Raw genomic sequence first — 16280 nt, forward strand, 5'->3', positions numbered from 1 at the left:
ACATTGCTCCAGACGCACTTCTTTACCCCATTTCTGCTGCATGTGCATTGTTTCTCTCGCTGCTGAAGACATAAAGCACCCTGTTACTGATTAAATAAGTGCTTCAGTCAGATGACAGTTATTTTAACAACAGTAGAATGGGTGTGGTGGTGAGAGATTGCTACTGTTGTCAAAAATGAGAATGCTGAAGGGGTTTCAATAACAATAGACTACTAGTCTAAGTAATCAGCTAATCATCTAATTCATCAGCTCGACTGATATTTTTAATGTGAATATTTTCTGACACCAGTTTTGACTCTAGTAACTTTGATGGTTGGTTTGACAAGTTTTACACTTACCTTTACAAAGTACCACTGTTGTCGACTAGGAAATGAATAACTGTTCCAAAAAACTATTGTCCTCTGTATGAAGGAAATGCAAAGGCTTGACCTTTTGGATCATTAATTTGACATCCCTGCTGTAGAATATGATCCACTTAACCAGATTTGTTGTTGTATATTGAGCTTCATAATATGATTAGCTGTTCAAAAGTGTGCTTGAATGCCTGATTGGCTCTTCGGCGTTCTGTTTAACAATGTGATTAACATAATCACTGTGAGATTCGTCAGCTAAATTGTGCTCTGCCTGATTTTTTGTTTTTTTTTGTTTTTTTTTTAAAAAAAAATTTCCGTTTGCAAGTTTTTGGTTTGCCTTCCCAGTGTGGCAAGCAAAATGTTTTTGGCTTGTATTTCTGTAATTAGCAAGTTGCACAAACCATTAAAAGCATATGGTCAAGACTGTAAACTCACAGTCAGCATAGATTTACACAACCACGCCAACACACTGCTTTTATAGTTGTGTGTCACATAGAGGGAACAGCACACAGCTGGGAACAATACTGACCTTTTCTCCTTTACTGCATTCCTGCTGTCTGGGAGGGAACTCTTTGTGTGTGTGTGTGTGTGTGTGTGTGTGTGTGTGTGTGTGTGTGTGTGTGTGTGTGCATGTTTTTGTGACACATCAGGACACAACTCTTTATAATGACATGGGTATGACACGGGTATTACAAGGAGAGGGTGACTTATGAGGACATAACCCATGTCCCCATTTTTCAAAACGCTTATAAATCATACAGAATTAGTTTTTTGAGAAAGTAAAAATGCACAAAGTTTCCTGTGAGGGTTAGGGTTAGCTGTAGGGTTGGTGTAGGGCCATAGAATACAGTTTCTACTGTATAAAAACCAGTACGCCTATGGGATGTCCCCACTTTTCACAAAACAAATGTGTGTGTGTGTGTGTGTTTGTTTGATGCTGAGAGCTGTACTGTGTTACGGTAACATAATATTTCCTTTACAGTTTGAAAGTCTTTCTGTTTATATGCCTTTTTCACTTTCTGATAAGTCAAGAAATGCATGCCTTCTATATAAATATCTATAAATTATTGACTGCACAGAGCGAATAATAAATAAATACAATGAAATATGAAATTGAATAATGTATAAATAATTTTCTCTTTTTATATATACTGTTTGTGTGTGTGTGTGTCTGTGTGTGTGTATGTATAAAATGTATTAAATATAGAATTATATGTATTTATTTAAAAATACAGACTTTGATCACTAAGGCTGTATTTATTTGATCAATAATGCAGTAAACTGTAGTATTGTCAAATAATACTACAATTTAAATACCTGTTTTCTATTTTAATATATTTTCAAATGTAATTTATTCTTGTGTCATTTGTGTAATTCCTACAGTATGTAATTTATGATCCTTCAGAAATCATGATACTGTAATATGCTGATTTGATGCTCAAATATCTTTATTACTATTAGCTATTAATGTTGAAACACTGATAAATAACTGTTATATAACTGTTTATATAAATATATAACAATTTGAAAGTCTTTGCTGTAACTTTTAATCAATTTAATATACATTTCTTAAAAAATGCTGACAGAAACATGAGAGGTCTGTGTGACTAAAGACGATTGAAAATTTATTTTAACTGCCTTAACAAAAGTACACAAAGTTTTGACCAAATAAAAACTAGTTCTGGGCAACAGTAATATGAACAAAGTTCAATAATGATTTCAAAAGTAATGTATTGTTCACTTTTTTTATGTAGGTACTTCTATATGATCAAAAGTTCTATAACACTTGGTTTGCAACCCCTATATGTTTATGAATTTTTTAATTAGTATTCCTTTCACATAGTAGCAATTTTTTTGTATAGCTCAACTTATAACATTAATGTAATCAAATTAAATATAAAACACATGCTATTTGCCACTTCCAGGGCATTGACGTTTTTATAAAAAATATTTTATAGTTTGTTATAAAAAAAAACAATTTATGCTTAGAGTCCCAGAGCCTTGATCATAACATTATAACAGACATCTTCTGAGTAGAGACCTGGACTATCGCGGGACCCAATGCAGCAGAGTGCGGCGTGGGACAACATGTGATATATGAAATCAACTGTTTTAAATACTTTATATTTAACGTGTTTGTTTATGTCCAATATTTAGTGTTAAACTGTTGGTCTTTTAATGAAATCTACTATTGATTTTCACCGTTACACTTAGACTAATAACTTCCATGTGCATGATGCAGCAAATTTGTCACAGGACGCGTGGTATGACAGTGTCCGAATATATATATGAACTAGCTGTTTTAAATACTATATTTTTATATTTAACATGTTAGTTTATCATTATGTTTGAAAGTAATTTTTTTTTTCTATTATTGGTGATTACATTGACACAATCTGACGATGCTGACGATATGACAGTTTGAAAAATCATATCGCCCAACACTAGCATGATTGTGTATATATTGTGAGAGGGCCATATGTCACCGCGTCCCAAATGACTCAAAATAATAAACCACAAAGTTCAATAAAATATGCACGCCACTGTGCTGAGCGAGAGTGCCATCGAAAACTTCCTATTTCCCACTAAAGTCGTTATTATGAGCACATTTTCTTTTCTGTTAAAAATAACAGGGAACAGTAGTTTGTGAATGTTGATGCTTAGATTAAATAATTTTATCGGGAGCATTCATGTGAATGCTGCTGCAGTCTTTGGCCCTCCCCAAATGTTCTCATTGAGTTAGACGCTTGATGACGCCCATCCCAAGCCAGTACTGATCAACATCCCACTCCTCCTGTAATCCATAGGCTTTCATAATAATAATAATAATAAACTGCATTAATGCGTGATACAATAATTGTCGGTGTTTATTAATTAATACGTTAACGCAATAATAATGCGTTAACTTGCCCAGCCTTAATAAAAACATAAAAATGTGTCCCCAGTTGCCATTTGTAGTCTGTTTTGGATTATGAAGCCAGCTGTGACAGCAGCTGATTGTTTTTGTGTTTTCATTTGCTGTTTTGATTCTGTTCTTTGATATGATGAAGGCGCTGGTCAGAGAGATTTGGATTTAGCGTGTGTGAGATTACGATGACTTTGAGAACTGATGACTAACTGATACTGTGTGTCCTCTGACTGTTATCTCCGCTTTAGAGGAAGAGGAAAAGTAAAAGGATAGGCTGTCCTCAATTATTCCTCCAAAACACATACGCACACACAGCCGAAAATGTGTATAAAATCGCAGTGAGCTGCATCATTGGACTAACTCAATCTAGTAGGATGTCCTGTAAATGACTGAATTACTACAGCTCACATTTTTCTTCCGACATTGCATCTCTCTTTCTCTCTCTCTGCGTGCTGAAGTATAGCAAGAATTGGCCTGAGTCTGATAAAAAAATCCAGTATAATAATGTGTGTATGTTTGTGTCTGTGTGATGGAAGAGTTCTACAAACCTACGGCTGTTTTAGTCTCTCTCTGATTGCACTAAATATATCCAATTATTCCTATTGCCTGAGAGATGTGATTTTGTGCATGTCTAGTGTCTCAAAAGGTTTGTGCGAGGATGTGTGTGTTTCATCTTTGTTTCCTTTTATCTTTTGATCAGCCATTTGTTTCCACATTGTCACTGCTCTTTTAGGTTGATTTACCCTTTGCTCTTAGACACATGCACACATACACGCACACACACACACACATAAATCCATGGGCAGACATATGTTTCCTCACCCACTCGGCTCACTCACACTTCGATGGTGTCTGTGCTGGTTGGAGGAAAGGGATGCATGATCTCCCTGCTTTACAAAATTGATTTATATAGAGAGACAGAAAATCTAGGAGAACAGACACCAAGGAATGAGAGCGAAATCTGTGCTTCCTTTTAATCAAGCAGGTAGCAGGGCTGGCCAATGAGACGCCTCGGCTGCAAATTAAACCATTGTCTGGGGTCCTGAGATTTGACATCAGGTTAATGAATTTAAAAAGAGCAGTCTGTGTGTTTCCGGATGATGAGTTTAGGAAAGATGGGGCCGGGAGAGTGTCTGTGTTACTGCAGTGAAGGGACATGATGGGCTACAATCCCTCACCTTTATTTAATTAATCGTGTGTGTGAGATGGCAAATAGGTTGAAAGGTGTCTTGCCTCTTTTGTCTCTCTTTTAATGTTTTAGTGCTATTGTTTTTTGTGTAAGTTATTATTATTTATTTCAAGCATAGTAGTTATATTTTGGCTCTGAATGTGGTTTTGTACTTGATGTTTTGGCTGTTTGGGTGAACGCAGGCCAAAATCCCCCAGCTGTGCTTGGGCAAACAGGAAATGAGGCAGGAAGTGGAAGCGTGTGTCCCACTTTAGCTCTCCAGATATAACAAAAACACTGGCTTTCCTGTTCCTACCACAGCATAGACTGGCACAGTGACCTGTGCTTACATAATCGACAAACCATCAACCTACCCACAGCCCCTCAAACGACCAATCAGAGCTTATGCTCTGGCTGACTGACTGTCAAGTCACCTTTATTTGTATAGCGCTTTAAACAATACAGATTGTGACAAAGCAAATGAACAATCAAGTCGACAACATCGCTGGAAATGAAGTGTCCCCAACTAAGCAAGCCAGAGGCAACAGCGGCAAGGAACCAGAACTCCATCGGTGACAGAATGGAGTAAAAACCTTGGGAGAAACTAGGCTCAATCGGGGGGCCAGTCCTTCTCTGGCCAGACGAAACCAGCAGTTCAATTCCAGACTGCAGCAAAGTCAGGTTGTGCAGAACAATCATCTGGTTTCTGTGGTCTTGTCCCGGTGGACGTATAGGAGACTTTGGATCTGTCTCTGGGGCTCATCTATTTTTCCTGGTTTCCTCTGATATTCAGGGCTGTAGAGGATACAGGGATACAGACTGGATCCGTGTGACTGCAGTGACCATCTGACCTGGATACAGACTGGATCTGGTGTAGATGCCATTCTTCGTACAATGTAGCAAGTACATTGTGTGTAATGGGAAGTCTTCCCGGTGTTCTGTCGATTTGTCCTACGCTGTCAGATTTTCCTACCTCTCACTAAAACAGTGGGAATTGCAATTCCACAACGAAAAATGCTACTGTAAAGTTATGGTTTATTAACATCTACACCTACCACAACCCTAATCATACCCTTACAGTACTGCAAATACAGTAATTATGCTTTCCAAGACATCGGCATCGGCTGTCAAAAAAACACATATCGGTCGACCACTAGTGTGTCTGCCTCCCGAACAATGTTAGGTTATTTCAAAGTCTGAGCACTAAATAGGAAAAATAACTAAATAACTGCCGCACACAGTTAATCTTGATATTATAGGTATTATCAAATTGCCAGAGTTTTCTTTTTTATTTGTGCTACTTAAACATGCTCATATTCAAATTTGGTGTGTCATGAAAGTTTATGAGACAGAAGAACCACATTACATTGTCATTATTGACATCAAATGGCCCATTTACTTACATTACTTACACATGTTGTGTTCTGTTGTGTTTGGACATATTTTTATTTGAACTGTTCCTTTTTAAGAAGAATGAGCTAAAAATAAAGACTAGATAAAAGTGCTAATAACATTTATATTAAATCTCTTTCTTGTTTCTGTTGGTGAATACTAATGCTTAACTCATTCACACTGAATATTACACCATACAGGAAGGTGTGAGTCACAAACAGTCATTCAGACTCTCTCTGTCATCATTTATTCCAGTGTCATCTGTTTTTAGAGCTCCTCATGCAAGATGAGATGCATTCTTAGTCTCTCCAGCAGCTCTCCACTCACCGTTTCTTCGTAATGGCTTGTGTGTTTCTGATAAGTGCTAATCTCCTCTTACCTCAGACAGAGCTCTCTGTAGCTCTTCAGAACCCGTGTGGTCTGTTTATTTGTGTGCTCAGGAGGGAAGAGAGTTTAGAAGAATAGCTTTTTTCATAATATCTTTATTGTGATTTTTTGAAAGTTTGGTTCATTCTCATCGCCTAGTTTTGTGTTTTGCAGGTGTAAAACAAAGGTGTATCCAGACGATCTCCCACGCACCAGTGTGGTGATTGTTTTCCATAATGAAGCATGGACCACTCTGCTCCGAACGGTCCAAAGCGTCATCGGCCGGTCACCGAGACACCTGCTCGAGGAAATTGTGCTGGTGGATGACGCCAGTGAGAGAGGTGAGCGTGTGCACTAGTTTTGGAGACCAAATGTTTCCACAAGGATAATAGCGGAGGGTCACAAGCTCAACAGCTTTGGAAACATAAACATTTGGTCACATTTGGAAACATTTGGTCTTAATGAAAATATAAAAATGTCAATAAAAAGTTCCCACCGTGTAAGGAAAACAAATGTGTGTGTGTTTGCTAAAGCTTTTTTTTGTTTGTTAAAGTGACAATTCACCCAAACATTCTATCATCATTTATTAATTCTGTGTGTTGTTAGATAGCTGTATGACTGACCTTGTTTTTGGGCTTTTTGGAACAGAAAATTAGAAATTTTAAAGAACGTTCATGATGCTCTTCTCTATACAATAATAGCGGATAAGTCTCTAAATGACAACAAATGCACCATAATAGTAGACTATAGGATATTTATGCTATATTCCAAGTATTTTTTATCCATATTATAGCTTTTTAATGTAAGAACAGAAAAAATAAGCCATTTTTGAGCAAAAGCTTCTCATGAAAATCTAGACAGCCATTGACCATTCACTTTCATAATGAAATAATGACAATTTTCTATTTAGGGTGAATAAAGTTGCAATGTAATAGATCTTTTACTTTGTGACATATACTTGATTGAAACAGATTATTGAAAAAGATAAAAAATGAAGGGTGCCGGTTCTGTTGGTTCTGTTTAATCAGTTGTTGTCTGGATGGAGGCAGATCTGAATGCAAAATTGTGGTTGAAGCAGAGTACCGGAAGATAAAGTTATGACATTTTGATTATGAATCTTGAATGAGTTTTTCACAGTTAGATCAATAACATACCTGTCATTCTGACAGATGTGTGTTGTTAAAGGCTGAGAGGAGAGAGTGATGGCACAGAATTCACTCACATACACAAATAAATGCTCTGACACAGATCCCTTAAAAGTTAAGATGAGGACATTGTACTGCAGCGCTCCGGAGATAATGACATGGTTTTGTTTCCACTTTATGAAAAAGCTCATCTTATGTCAGCTCTGCTTTCACTGTGTATGTGTGTGTTTGTGTGCGGTGAAAGGGAACAGAACACATCTGGAGGAAAAAGATGGCTGGTGACCCTTGTTGCATATTAACGTCAATAATGAAATGTGATTTACACACTGGAAAGCAAGCGTGTTTGTTAAGACAGATTTATACACAGAGAGAGAGATTGTGTGTGTGTGTGTGTGTGTGTGTGTATGTTAAACCTGATGTCTCTAACTAGCTCTATTGTGTGTCTGCTGCTGTGTGGGTTTGCGGCTTCAGTCTAACTAACCTGTAAATTGGCTAGATTATGGGATTGGTGGATAAGAAATAGATACCTGAAATTACCTTGTTATTAGCCCACACATACACTTACATACACACTAATGTTAAAAAGTTGGGGTCCAACCGTCCAACTAATGAAATCTTTTACAAATCTCTAAATTATGAATATCAATGTGTTTTATAATATAGCATTTAAAACTGTTGATTTAGATTTGTTTGTTTTATTTCTATATATATATTCTACTTTTTATAAAATGCAAAATAGAATTCAATATCTGTCATTTATCAGTTATTGGCCATAACATGAAAACAATTAGCACCTTGTTGGTATTAACTAGAATTTTATTGCCAGTGCATCTCTATTTTGAATATGCAAATCATTATTAGAGTTATTAGAACCACTCGTGAGCTATTAAATAATTGTGATAACAAAGAAAAAGTCCACAGGCTTTGAGCTTCTTCATATTTCTAGCTCTCTCATTCTGTGCATCTCATCTGCAGTGGTTTCAATCTTATTAACTCCTAAATGATATATACATTAGTCTATTGAGCCTAACACCTTACTCTAAAACTCATTAAAATGTCAAAATGACTTATTTCAAACGATAAATCAAATCATCATATGCATTTCTCCTGCTCTGCAGTGGATCCTGGGAAATCTGATTTAGCTGGTGTTGCACTTATTAGCGTAATTATTCAATCTAGGTGTAGACAGACCTGCGCTTGATTCTACTGACATTAGTTTTTTTCATAGCCCTGAATCAGTTTCTCCAACACTGCAAAGCCACTGCCTTTCCCCTGCATTGATGTGAGTGCCAAGCGTTGAGGCAGTGACACGACCAAAAACACTGAACATTTATGATAATACAATGAAACAGAGAGTAAGTGATAATGCTGATGTCCAGCGTTTTGTCATATATTTTGTGGTACAATGCCATGAAGCAACAGTGAAGCTTTGTGATGGATCATGAAGTTTCCTGTTGATTTTTTACCTCAAACAAAAAGCTTGAAGATAAGAAACTGACAATAAATTATAAATTAATCTTAATTTGTTTATCCTAAGATTTATTGTATTTAGGAAAGCACAGTCTTTAGGAGTAAACAAACTGTAAAATTACTGGAGAGGCATCCAAAACAATTAAATACTTTCGTGTTGTTTTAAATGTGTATTACTTACTTTCTTCTGTGGAACACAAAATAAGATATTTTAAAGAAAGTGTCATGAGAGAAAGTCATTGAGGACTAAAACAATACAACATAGTATAAATATAAAAAAGGCATTTTTCAAAATATATTCTCAAATGTTTCAAATAAAACTCAGGGTGTACAGCTCCTGGGTGAACATTCACTCACAAACACAGACAGCAGCCAGTGAAACCTCTGAGAGCACTGTGATGTGTGACACAAACACACTTAGCAAATCTTATATGAACACATACATTGAACTCTTTTAGGAAACTTGCTAATAGTTTTTAATAGGATCAATAGAAGAGGATGAAACGAGATTGGGAATGCTGCAAGGAAGTTTTTAGTGAGGGGCTACAAGGAGTTTGTGAGTTGATGAAAAGCTAATGAATTATTAAATTTAAATAAATAATAATTTTAAAATCAAAATAAAATACTTATTTAAAAAAAAAAAGATATGTTGTTTACCTGTATGTCTTGTGATCCTTAACTGACATCAAAGATCCATTAATATGCAAGTTTATTAAATTTTTGAAATAAAATGTAAAATCTCTGGGGGACTTCAAGTAAATATTTAGGTCTAAGTGGTTTAACTGACACATATCTTTGGGAATCCCTGCTCTAGGCTATTACAACATGAATAGCTTATTCAGCATGTTCAATAATTTGAGAGATAAAGCTGTTTTATATCAGTAAATATCTGCTCACTTCAAAGCTTCATTCATTGGAAACACTGACTTTACAGTTTTAGAAGAACACTATTTATCTGAAGGACATGCTTGGTATTTTTTTCACTGTATTGATTCTCTCTTTCTCTCAAGGTTTCTCTTTGTATTTCTTATGCTCTCTTTCTGTTCTGTCAGATATATGGTTTTTAATGGAAGGTAAATAGTAAATATATCTGCTATGATCTATGTTTTCATCATTAGCGTTTTATAAGTGTGTGTATGTCTTGTACTATTTCTTGTACTATTTTTGTATGCAAGTTAGTTCATATTGCATCTGTGTGTTGATGACTACAGGAAGTTTAGTACACTACTTCTTAGGGCTGTGTATCACCAGCAAAGTCACGATACGGCATGTAACACGATACAGGACTGCTCTGAATTTTACCTCAGTATACTTTATTAAAACAGCTGTTTATGAAACACTGCATACTTTAGGGCCAGTGCTAACTATAAGCAGTTGACCTCTGCAATATGAAGGGCCTCCATTACTGTACCACAGTACAATATAGGTAATGATGTATGTTTAATGTTTACATTGGGCACTCCCCACCAGGTACAACATTCTGATTGTTTGCATTTTGTTTTTAAGCCCATAAATAATAATTTACTCATTCTAATACATTTATATTGTACTCATATTAATATATATAAAAAAATCATCTTAAAATTGATGGTAGGTTATCATTGCACAAATTTAAGTGCTCTCCCTATTTTATAAAAATAATGGTTGTTCTAAAATAATGCACTGTTTTTTGTATCTTACACACACACACACACACACACACGCTCAGTCACTCACACAGATCAAGCTTTGCGTGCAATCAGACATTCAGGAACAAACTTTTTAGCATTGCCCCGCATATTTTTATAAACTATAAATAGCTTAATCGCTCAAGAGCTACATTATCTTTCTCAACAAGGAGCTGGCAACATCATAGTTTCTAAAGGAAACACAGCTTCACTGTTAATAGAGAAATGCAACAAAACTGAGGTAATTCATACGTGCACAGCCTCTCTGCTTTCTTTCTCTCTCTCTCTTGTGTAAATAAACACTTGATGAATTACAATGTTCTGAGAATAGAATATTGAAGTGGAGATGGCTAAACTGCAAGCTAACTGTCCACTGCTGTGCACGTGGCACAATATGGATACAGGGCCAGCTATATCGATATTCGTACTGTCAAATCTCTGTGACGATACATTGTCGTATTGATATTTTGAACACAGCACTACTACTACTTGGGTCTTGTTTACGCACCGGTGTGACTTTGTTTCTGTTCTGTATGTGTGTTTGTATTCTCAGTAGGTTATGTGCTTCTGTGTGTGTTGGTCAGGTTTTGCCTACACTATGTGGACCAAACATCTATACAACGATGATAAAACCTGAAATTTTTTTTTAATTTAAAACCTGAAATCACCTAAAATGTGGGGACAATCCAGACGTTTTCACAAGGAAAACAGCTTAATAAACAAACAAAAAATTCTGTGATTATTTACTCTAAACCATTACTTCAGTATAAAAACTAAAAAGCACAGTTGAAGTAACTGTAGCCACATCAGAATTTAGTTTGTAGGTGAGAGACTGCAGAGACATTGACAGAGTGTTCATGGAAGAGTGCTTTGAAGCTTCATTGAAGCTCGTGTGGTACACACACACACACTTAAACACAAACACACACTCCTGTCTAACTATTGCAACATTTTGACAGATGCAAAAAAGATACATCGATGTCTTCTTCTCTTACTCTGTCACGTACACACACACATGCACCAGTTCATTCAGTAATAGATTGACTGCGCAGGTCACGTCCTGCATAAGAATAGCTCCCAGCCCTCCTCTTCACTCATCTGTGCTAATCTGCCTCTCCTCTGGTGATATAAAGACCCAAATTCTTCTTCTCATCTTCCTGCCTCTTAATTTTGTCCTCTAATGATGTCCTCTTCCTCTCTACTTCTACTTCTCTCTCTTTCCACCCACTCTCTTCCTCCCCTTTATTTCCACTTAAACAACAATAGGAGTAAGGCAGGATATTGTATATATGTATATATGTATGCATAGTAGGGATGGAACAATACATCACGGTACGGACATCTCGGTTTGGTGCATGAGGCCTTACAACGAATTCACCCCCAATCCAGAAGGGGGTGCCCACAGCAATGCAACGCTGTTTGATATCCAGCTGCTAGCAGTAGTACATCTAATGCATAAGTTGTGTACTTGAAAACTGTTTGCGAAATGGAGCTTTGTGCTTGTGTATCCTACCTCTTTCATTCAGCAAAAATCCAAATATTCCATAATATTTCCATATTTGTGATGAATCTGAATGTTTAACGGTTGTTTATTATGTAAATTAAGGTGGGTGCGCTGATGTTTTTTGTGTTTGTGTATGTGTATGTGTGTGTGTGTGTGTGCCTGTGCGCAATCACTTCAGCTATTTCCTTATACCAGCAGAATCAACTTTGAACACTTATTGTCTTATTAATGATGCATCACTGTAAAAAGGTCTGCTTTTATTTGTGTTCATTCACAGTGAAAACTAAGCATTGTGCTTTTGTAAAATAAAGAAAATAAATTGGATGTCACTTTCTGCCATTTGAGTTTCCTTTCTGGGAACAAATTAAGACTGAATCTCAGCATATATAGGCTACATTACGTGTTGTACTACTGTTTATACAAAATAAATTAAAAGAAATTGAGCATAGTAGATTTGTGTTTCTTCCTGTTCCTGTTATCGGGTAACGATACTGTATCGAACCATAACCCCCAAACCGAGGTATGTGCTGTATATACCGTTCTACCCCTAATGCATAGATTTACTTACATGTATGCAGAGAGTGGAGCATCCATTTGACTTGTTTTAAACCACATGTAATGGAGTTTGCAATGCATTTAATTTACATAATGTGACATATTTGTGCCTTAAAGTGGGAAATATTTCAGAATGGAACCTACGTGTTGTCAGGTTGTCTGTATGTGTGGAAGAACTTAAAGAGACAGATCACAAGATAATGAAATGAAAACAGAATAGATCTGTGGGTGCGTTTGCCCTATATATAGATTTTTTGGATTGATTTTGCTGCTTCCATTAAAGGGATCTTTAACACACAAATGAAAATTCCATTATCTTCGTGTCCTCATGTTGTTAACAATATTGTGTTGGACAACAGGAGGCCTTTAAGTCAAAGAACCAATAACTTATCAAATATATATATATATATACCAACTTAACCATAAATGGAACAGTAGATTAATTCTGACATTTCACAGGCTTCTTCTGTATTGTTTTAGTCTGACCTTTAAGTTTGAATAATTTTGTCAGGCCATTCAGTGGTTTTGAACTAGCTCATTTGATCAAAACAGACAGCACAGCAGTAACTTTAGATCTGTGTTTAAAGATGGCTGCTGCAGTTGAGGATGTTGTTCCACATGAGCTGAGAGCTGTGTTTGGCAGGGTGAACCGAACCGTCCACAGCAGATGCTGATGTAGAGCAATACTTGTTTTATGATTGAGATGGGAAGAAATTATTAAAGAAAGGTTTCCTGTACATTGGCACGACAAAGAACATGCCTCGTCACACTTTTTCAAGCAATAATTTTCACCTTGTTTAGCCACAGTCCGAAGGAAAAAAAATTGTTGTAGGCAGCCACATAAAAAAATACAACTTTAAGGGCAAAATAAACCATCAGCTGACAGGAGCCTTTGGCAGACTGTTGAACAAATTATCACGCAGTTTCAAGAGAGGTAATCAACAAAACAGTTACCTAATTCATATTCTCACCTAATTAATAATCATGAGCCAGGCTGATTAGGTTTATAATCTGCAGATCGTGCCTTAGTTAAGTTCATGGCTAAGACATGTATTCAGTGTCTGTGGTTTGCACATAGAAGGTTTTTCCTTTGCTAAACATCCACTGATGGATATTGAACTAAAATATGTTTTTGATCTATATAATCTATATATAATTCTTGTTTATGTGAAGCAAGTGTATAATTGTTTGTTACCTTTATGTGCATGTAGACTTCCTGAAGAGGCAGTTGGAGCAATACGTGCAGAAGTTGGAGGTTCCTGTCAGGGTGATACGGATGGAGCAGCGTTCGGGCCTGATTCGCGCTCGGTTGAAGGGGGCCTCCATATCCACAGGTCAGGTGATTACCTTCCTGGATGCTCATTGTGAATGCACCACTGGCTGGCTGGAACCTCTGCTCGCTCGCATCAAACTTGACAAGTAAGTGCTACTACTTTAAATATGCAAAACTTTAAGATATTTACTTGAAATTTTCAGCATTGTAACCCTGGAGTCCTAAGCTAACTTTACTCTCCTAAAATTGTGCTGCTGGATACACTTGATGTGGGATGTAATAATATGTGGGATCTATTTTTGTTTAAAAATATATGAAAATTAGATTTTAGTGATAATTTAAATGTGTAGATTTGCTTGGATATAATTTGCCTAATCAAGGTATGTCCTCTAAAATAAATAATGAAGATATTTTATTTTAGATCTGAGGTCTAGGGTTAGGGCTAACGACTAGTCTACTACTATAGACTAAATACTTGTCGATATTAAATATTATTACCTTTATATAAAAAACAAATTACATAATGTACACGATATACAGTACTGTAATTACATATTAAGATAGATAAAATAGGATAAGAAAATGGATGAATTGAATGATAAATAAAAAAAAAAAATGCTCACAAACAGTGCATTCACATTTTAAGTAGGATAATCATATTTGTGTGTGTGTGTGTGTGTGTGTGTGTGTGCGTGTGTTTTGGTCTGCACCAATGGAACACTAACCAGATGTGATGTTCTTCAGTCTGGCGTCTCCTCAAAACCCTACGTGCATGTTTGAAGATGCAATAGACACTGACTCACGTCACTCACTTTATAAATGTGAAGAGTGTGAGGTATTTATTTGTGATGTTGCGAGATTGTTTTTTGTTTTAGTTTTTTTGTTTTTCGGGCTTAGCGTTAGTAGTTTGGAAATGGCATTCCACTTGTGGATTGATAGCTCACACATATATGCGGTCACAAGAAATGTCACACCCAGAACATGCCTTTCATTTCAATTTTGCAATTTGTGGTAACAAATTATTTTCTGCCCTTTTGACATGTTGGTTTGCAGAGAACGGAGCAATCAATAGCTTTTAGAGTTTTTTTTTTTCCCAGTGCTTTATTACATTTCTGTAGTTTGGTTTCACCACAGGCTGAATTTGTGTGTTTCATGGAGAGCTTGTAAGGTATAGAAACATGAACTCACTTTCATCTTATTTTTATTCTTTGAAGATTTATGTGCAGAGTATTTCTCCCCTCTTCTAAATGTGCACATGCCTATATACACATTCTGATTCTCTGCGTTGTCTTGCCTCGCGTAGCCTGTTGGGGCATCATTAGCAGATGAAGCTTCAGTCTGCTGAATTTAGGAAAGAAAAGTGTGCCTGCAGTGCCTGAGTGTGTGCGCACGCAATCCATCCTCATCGCCTGGGTTAGCATCACAGTGGGCTGCTTGGTGCTGATTGATGATACAAGTTTAGCAAGACGTCCCCTCTGATTTGTGTCTGCATCTGTTTGAGTAAAGAGCGGCGTGTCTGAGCAGGTGCCAGCTGAATTCAAAATAAAAAAGAGATGTTCTGTAGCAGACAAAACTTATTTATTCAGGTGGATGAGGTGAAAGCAGTGAAAGCATACTGCTAATATCATTGGTGTGTATGTGTTTACACAGGAAGACTGTAGTGTGCCCCATCATTGATGTAATCAGCGATGACACGTTTGAGTACATGGCAGGCTCTGATATGACATATGGTGGGTTCAACTGGAAGCTGAACTTCCGCTGGTATCCGGTACCACAGAGAGAGATGGATCGAAGGAAAGGAGACAGAACACTGCCCGTCAGGTAACAAACTAAAATGCTTATCATGCAGTCAGACTCAGGAATTAAAAGAGAATCAGGATTAAATAGCAATAATAAACCTTACGTAAATCAAATGTCCATGGAATTAACTACCATACTAGTCCCTACCATACTATTAAAGGGATAGGCCTAGTTCACCTAAAAATGAAAATTCTGTTTGCTCACCCTGGTTTCATTCCAGAAATTTGTTCTTTTATGTTTTCTATAAAAAAATAAAAATAAAAAAAAAAGTCAAACACTCAAAAAAGCACTGTATTTGTAGTCTATACAACTTGTGTGCTATGTCCCAAGCCTTATTAATACCATTCAGAAATTCAATTTGGGATGAATATGATTTTTTATCATTTTATTTTTTTTATTTTTATTAAAGATATGTTATGTCATGATGCATAAGTCACAGCACAAAAAATAACTGTTACTATTAAAATGCTGTTGATTAGAACTTGGGAAGTTGTGGCCTAATGGTTAGAGCGTCGGACTCCCAATCGAAAGGTTGTGAGTTCGAGTCATGTACAGTTCTCTCTCCACCTTCAATACCACAACTTAGGTGCCCTTGAGCAAGGCATTGAACCCACAACTGCTCCCTGGGCACCGCAGCATAAATGGCTGCCCACTGCTCCGGGTGTGTGTGTGTGTGTGT

The 16280-nt window shown here is 36.6% G+C and overlaps 1 protein-coding gene across 3 annotated transcripts in view; it reads left to right on the forward strand.

Moving 5' to 3' along the window:
• Nucleotides 1-16280, forward strand: part of LOC113059841 (polypeptide N-acetylgalactosaminyltransferase 1-like) — a 104762-nt gene that overhangs the window by 75081 nt on the left and 13401 nt on the right. For all 3 annotated transcript variants that reach the window (XM_026228467.1, XM_026228468.1, XM_026228469.1), the window contains 3 exons: nucleotides 6362-6528; nucleotides 13740-13947; nucleotides 15452-15622. In XM_026228467.1, coding sequence (XP_026084252.1) covers nucleotides 6362-6528; nucleotides 13740-13947; nucleotides 15452-15622 — 546 coding nt within the window. The remainder of the gene's footprint in view (nucleotides 1-6361; nucleotides 6529-13739; nucleotides 13948-15451; nucleotides 15623-16280) is intronic.

The sequence above is a fragment of the Carassius auratus genome, chromosome 41 (genome assembly GCF_003368295.1).
Source record: "Carassius auratus strain Wakin chromosome 41, ASM336829v1, whole genome shotgun sequence".
Lineage (NCBI taxonomy): Eukaryota > Metazoa > Chordata > Actinopteri > Cypriniformes > Cyprinidae > Carassius > Carassius auratus.